Source organism: Arachis hypogaea, chromosome 4, assembly GCF_003086295.3.
Source record: "Arachis hypogaea cultivar Tifrunner chromosome 4, arahy.Tifrunner.gnm2.J5K5, whole genome shotgun sequence".
Classification (NCBI taxonomy): Eukaryota; Viridiplantae; Streptophyta; class Magnoliopsida; order Fabales; family Fabaceae; genus Arachis; species Arachis hypogaea.
In genome coordinates this window covers 31282766-31289413 of record NC_092039.1, presented here as the reverse complement: position 1 = coordinate 31289413, position 6648 = coordinate 31282766, and the positions used below count along the sequence as shown (strand labels likewise).

The 6648-nt window shown below is 36.7% G+C and overlaps 1 protein-coding gene across 1 annotated transcript; it reads left to right on the top strand.

The window, feature by feature from the left end:
• The first annotated feature begins 2993 nt into the window (after positions 1–2993).
• On the top strand, positions 2994–6260 carry LOC140184096 (uncharacterized). Its single transcript, XM_072234383.1, has 5 exons — positions 2994–3804; positions 3926–4608; positions 4651–4947; positions 5632–5763; positions 6081–6260. Exons 1-5 carry the CDS (start codon positions 2994–2996, stop codon positions 6258–6260), a joined length of 2103 nt encoding a protein of 700 aa, XP_072090484.1.
• Positions 6261–6648: the final 388 nt, after the last annotated feature.

The window sequence follows — 6648 nt, the reverse complement described above, 5'->3', positions numbered from 1 at the left end:
AGTGTTAGGTTAGAACTTTTACTCAAAAAAACACTCTAGCACTCTCACATCCCAGCGAATCCCTAAGTTTACGATCGAGTTTCCTTTTTCTGTAGGGTTCCTTCCACCTTCTTCTTCTTTCTTTTAAATTCAATTCTGTTTGTAAAACAATTTCATTTAATCTTATTCGCTAAGTGTTATTTATATTCTTTATTTTCTTTGTTTACTTTATCTTCCAGCATTCTCTGACTTACTTTGAATTTCTCTGATTTAATTAAAAGCACTTTTTATTGTTTTCTTTTGATTTTTGCATAAGTCTTTTCATTTACCATGTCTTTATTTATTGAAAACTTTAAGTTTTAAATATTATTTAACATTTTACAAATTCATTTTCATTGTCGAAACTTGTCTAATCAGAGACGCTTTGATGCACTTCTAGAAAACTGGTACTCGCACAGAGGAGTAGGTTTCGCTCCTAGATCACTAGAATCACCATCGATTTGCTAAAAATCGACAAAACAAATTAGCACGCCCGGTCGGATAGTTTTAAATCGAAGTGTGTCAAAATAATTATTTTCCACAAAGTTCTTAGTGTATGCGATTACGAAGTGGGAAGATCATTTACATGGCTGATGAATTATCAAATGTAAATGGTAGTTCGTCCACCAATGATAGCATACCAGTATCCATGCAACAAGCCGACGTGTCTTCACGTTCGGAAGGTGCAATCGGAACTGAGAGCATAGTCGTCACGACTATTCAAACTGGAAACGTGGGACGCAATACTCAGCCATGTGGCCCTGTGCCACCGTATCAACCTCCATTAACTGCTGGTTGGCCCCCTTATAGTCTTCCTGCTGGTTATACCCCACCGATGGGTGGCTTTATGCCGCCTATCCGCTTTGGGAATGCAAATGGAGTGAATAATATGCAAAACCCACAACAATACTCTGAGTATTCTCGTGAGTATCATGTGGGCTCCACTTCGAACGCTGCAAATTCAATGGTAGTATATCGGCAACAAGTGGAGGAGAGTCACCATGATTTGGTTAATTTATTGACTCAGCAAATGACTACAATTTTGAATCCCATGATGGCCGATCATGAATCGAAATTCGAGCGGCTTGCTAGACAAGTCAAGAGGATTGCTCGAATTGTCGATTATGATGAAGGCGAGAGGCATAACGCTCGAGGGAATAATGAGGGAATGAAAAATATTTTTCAAAATGAAAATTATATTCCAAATCGAGAAAATCCTCGCCTGGTTCATCGAAATGAAAATGCTGATAATGTTTTACATGAATTACGTGGTGATCGTTATCAAGTCACTCGAATTGTAGAAGAGGTTTTAAATCGGGTTGGATTGAATGTTGGTTTTATGAATCAGCCACATTTTGTATATGCTTTTTCCCAAGTAGTTCAAATGGCTGAAGTGCCAAGAAGGGTGAAAAATCCAAAAATAAACACAAAATTTGCTGGAAAAGTTGGAGAATCGACAACTGAACATGTTGCTCGTTATTTGGTCGAGATTGGGAACCTAGCCAATGATGAAAATTTGAAAATGAAATTTTTTCCTTCGTCATTGACGAAGAATGCATTTACATGGTTCTCGAATCTTAGACCAAATTCGATTACAACATGGAATCAGTTAGAAACTGCTATTCATGCTCAGTTTTATCGAGGAGAAATGAACGTAGCAGTTACCAATTTAGTAGCTTTGAAACGTGAAGATGGTGAAACCATCGATGACTATTTAATACGTTTCAAAAATGCTAGAAGTAGGTGCTATGTGACATTACCTGAAAATGAGATAGTAAAAATAGCAACCATGGTGTTGGAATTTTATATGCGCAGAAAATTGCTTAATGTGCATATTCTTGATTTGGCTCACCTGGCTGAAAAGGTTTGGCAGACTGAGCTTATGAAAAAGGAGAAAGAAAAACATAGAACTGAGTAGAGGTCGAAAAGTAAACCGTTTACTTGAAAAGAGAAGGTTGCTTATGTAACAATGGAATCCTCAGAGGAGGAAATTGATTTCGAAACAGAAGTCGATTTGGCCGAACTTAAGAAAGGCCCTCCATATGTTTGTTCTTTATTGAAAAAACTCCCTGGTAGTGAAAAGGTGAATGGTTCAAAACTTAAAAGTGGAAAGAAATATAGTTTTGATATCTCAAAATCTGATCAGATTTTCAATGTGTTGCTTAAAGATAAACAATTAGTTTTGCTTGAGGGTAGAACATTCGACTAACAGTTGTGTCTGTTTCAGGGATTTGATTCAAGAGGCAATCATGGAAGGACGTTTGAAATTTGATGATGGCAAGAAGGAGATGAAGGTTGATGTAGATCCCTTTGAAACTGATGCCAGTTATGTGAAACCCTACTTTGGAGTGAATATGGTGGGGATGTCTTATGACTTTGATGTGGCTCTTGACGATTTCGAGTCACAAGTGAGATCTGTATATCCTAGAACAGGGGACGGTTTGTTGGACTTCTTAGTTCAGCAAAAGATCAAAGACCGGGACGTATCTTTGTGTCCACGGTGTAATGCTATTTTTGATGCTGAAGCAGCAGCAATCTTCGAAAAAGAGATGATGAAGAAAGAATTGGCTCACAGGGAGGAACAAGCACGTCAGAGGCAACCAATTTGATGCGTAGAGGGTTCTGGTTCAAAAATTCCTCCACATGACGTGACTACACCTTTGAGCCGATCTCAGGCTATTGGTGTTTAGTGGATTAGAAACTGTTAAGATTTTTAAAAGCGTGATCACTTGTAACGACGTAATCCTCAATGGGGGCATCGAGCACCGTCTCGAAATCAATATGCTGCTTATCGAGGGTGAGCCAGAGGATACCCAAGAGGAAGAGGTGGAAGAAGAAGTTTCAATCAAAATAAGAAGCTTCAAATTAATACAGGAAAGGAAGCAAGCAAGGGGGCAACTCCCTCTGTGCACTCCCGGATTGTCTTTCCTTCTGATGGAGAGACTTACCCCAAGGAGATTCCATCGCCAGCAAAGATGGAAAAAGAAAAGGCAGTTGCTCAGTCTTCTGGGATTGATAAACATAAAGATGTTGATGTCGATGAGGAGTACTTCGATGAAGGAGATGATGACATGGTAGGGACGATTTCGATTATTCCTACCGAGTACCTTGGAGAATGCGAAAGTAATCCAGATGGGGATTATGACCAAGAGGATGAAGAGGCTTTCTCTTTCATTCGTATAGAAGATGAGCCAGGATTCTTTTCTCGCCCTACTGAGAAGCAAATGTCTCATTTGCGTCCCCTTCATATTGTTGCTATTGTGAATGGGTTCAAAATAAACAAGGTATTGATTGATGGTGGGGCAGCAACAAGTCTCCTGCCTGAAAGGATGCTAAGGAAAGTAGGGAAACATTTCGAGGAGATGGTCCCTACAAACATCGCTGTCACTGACTTTAGTGGTAATTCTATGCCAGCAAAAGGGTTGGTCACATTGATGGTGAAAGTGGGGTCTTCGAAGAGACACTATGTATTTGTGGTAGTGCCATCGAAGGCTAGTTATAACGCCTTACTTGGGAGAGATTGGATCCATGGAGTACGTGTTGTACCATCTATAGTGCATCAGAGCATGCTTCTGTGGACTAAGGAAGGCAAACCTGAAATTGTCAAAGCATATTCGAGTTTATATGTCGAACAAATGCATGTCGATTTTAGGATATATAATCGTAAGCTGAAGTCTTTAAATGTTGATCGATCTCTAAATCCTTACAATTGTGAAGGGTGTTATTTGACTTCGGAAGGACTTTCGGTGAAGTTGCGCTATCCAAATTTGCCCTTTGAACCAACAGGTTGGGATTGTCTTTCTTGAAGATTTCGAAGGCTGAATTATGGACCAGGTTGACGAAGTTTTCGACTACTTGGTAACTTTGCATAATTATTTGAATAATTTTCAAGTTTTATAAAATAAAGATGATTCTTCCGATAAGGTTGAATCATATAGTATTAGTAAATCTACTAGTTGTAGTATGTTTGATTCGACACCTCCAGTCGAATGTAGTTATGATTTTTCTATTACTTGTAATGAAATTAATGATGTGAGTTGGACTGCCGATTTAATAGCAGAGGCTCATTGTGTGGAAAATAAATGTAGTAATGAGTTAATCAAAGATCAAGTTTCTTCAATCTCTAATTCCATTAATTTTACTTTCGATTGTATTTATGAATTGGAGCCTTTGGGATTTGAAAAATATTCAATTGAAGATGATCATTATAAAGGGTTTGAATCTCAGGATCCTTTAGAAGAAGTTAATTTGGGGACTCATGATGATGTTCGAATTACATATATTTGTAAAGATCTTGTTGATCCTTTTCGAACTGAGATTTTCAATTTGTTACATGAGTTTAAGGATTGCTTCGCATGGGATTATCATGAAATGCCTGGTCTCGATCGTTCATTAGTAGAACATCGATTAGCATTAAAACCTAATGCTCGACCAGTGAAACAAACCCCAAGACGTTTTGCTCCTGAAATCAATATGAAAATTAAAGAAGAGATAGAACGCTTGATCAAAGCAAAATTTATTCGAACTACTCGTTACGTGGAGTGGGTGTCGAATATAGTTCCAGTGATGAAGAAAAATGGAAAATTGAGGGTATGTATCAATTTTTAAGATTTAAATAATGCTACCCAAAAGGATGAATATTTCATGCCAATTGTGGATATATTAATCGATTATGCAGCAGGAAACGAAATCCTTAGTTTCATGGATGGTTATTCTAGATATAACCAAATTTTTATTGCGGAAGATGATGTGGCTAAAACTGCCTTCCGTTGTCCTGGAGCGTTGGGTACGTATGAATGGGTGGTTATGCCTTTTGGTTTGAAAAATGCTGGAGCAACATATCAACGGACAATGAATGCTATTTTCCATGAGTTTATTGGAAAATTTACAGAGATGTATATCGATGATGTAATGGTCAAATCGATTTCTGTAAGTCAACATATAGACCACTTAAGAAAGGCATTTTTGACTATGAGAAAGAAATGATTAAAAATGAACCCTTTGAAGTGTGCTTTTGGGGTATCGGCTAGAAACTTCTTAGGCTTTGTTGTCCATAAAAAGGGGATAGCTATTGATAAAAATAAAGCAGATGCAATAATAGCTTTATCTGCACCAAAATTGAAGAAAGAAATACAATCGTTTTTGGGTAAGATAAATTATCTTCGAAGGTTCATTTCGAATCTTTCAGATCGAACTAGGGTGTTCGCACCTTTAGTAAAATTTAAAAGTGGTTCGAAATTCGAATGGACCATAGAGCATCAGTTAGCGTTCGATTCTATTAAAATATATTTGTCTAAGGCTCCAATTATGGTGAACGTTCGTCTATTTGAACCTTTAAAATTGTACATTGCCGCATCTGAAAATATTATAGGGTGTATGTTAGCCCAAGATGATAAAAACGGGCATGAACGGGCTGTTTATTACCTTAGTAGAGTTTTAACTGATATTGAGACAAGGTATTCACCGATTGAAAAATTTTGTTTGTCATTATATCATACTTGTATGAAGTTAAAGTGTTATATGGTGGCTAAATCGATAAAAGTTATAGCACAAACCGATATTATTAAGTATATGCTTAGTTTCCCTATGCTAAGGGGACGTTTGGGGAAATAGATGTTAGCATTAATAGAAGTCGATTTGCAGTATGTCCCAGCAAAGGCTGTTAAAAGACAAGTCATTGCAGATTTTCTTATGGATAATTCGAAAGATCTGAATGACCAGGGGGCAAATATAGTTGATGTAGAGGTCAACTATTAGAAATTGTATTTTGATGGATCTAAGCACAAAGATGGTGCAGGGGTTGGAATCCTCATTATCTCACCAGAAGGTATCCCGTCAGAATTCTTGTTCGAATTAAAGTACCCTTGCTCTAATAATATTGCTGAATATGAGGCTTTAATTTTAGGTCTCGAAATTTTAATCGACAAAGGAGCTTTAGAAGTTCAAATTCTAGGGGATTCACAGTTGATTTTAAAGTAGTTGTCAAAGGAGTTTAAATGTAATAATGAGACATTACAAAATATTTAGTAACTGCTTGGGAGTTGTTAACGTTTTTTCAAAAGGTTTCTTTGGTACATATCCCTAGAATTCATAATGAAATTGCCAATGAGTTGGCTCAAATTGCTTCGAGGTATCAGATTGGTCCAGAAACTATTAAGAAGTTATCTAGTATCCATCAAATTTTAGTACCAGCAAATGAAAGAGAAATGCTGTGTATAGATGAATGGGAGGACTCTAAATAGAGAAAGACTATTGCTCAGTATTTGAAAGATCCAAATATCACAGTCGATAGAAAAATAAAATTACGAGCAATGAACTTTGTTTTATTGGCTGATGAATTATATAAGAAAGGGATCGATGGAAGTTTAATGAGATGTTTGAGTTAAGAAGATCAGAATATTACTTTGGGTGAAGTTCATAATGGGATTTGTGGTGCTCACCAGGCAGGAAAGAAAATGAGATGGGTGTTGATGAGCAGATAATTTATACGCTTTTTGGCATTATTTTTAGTATATTTTTAGTATGTTTTAGTTAGTTTTTATTATATTTTTATTAGTTTTTATTTAAAATTCACTTTTCTGGACTTTACTATGAGTTTGTGTATTTTTCTGTGATTTCAGGTATTTTCTG

What these genes read in the sequence shown, in the direction of transcription:
- LOC140184096 (XM_072234383.1), top strand. Translation starts at nt 2,994, where the DNA reads ATGGAAAAAGAAAAGGCAGTTGCTCAGTCTTCTGGGATTGATAAACAT. An exon ending in TTTGCCCTTTGAACCAACAG is followed by an intron (nt 3,805 to 3,925) that starts GTTGGGATTGTC and finishes TATAAAATAAAG; the next exon opens with ATGATTCTTCCGATAAGGTT. An exon ending in TAATGGTCAAATCGATTTCT is followed by an intron (nt 4,948 to 5,631) that starts GTAAGTCAACAT and finishes TTGGGGAAATAG; the next exon opens with ATGTTAGCATTAATAGAAGT.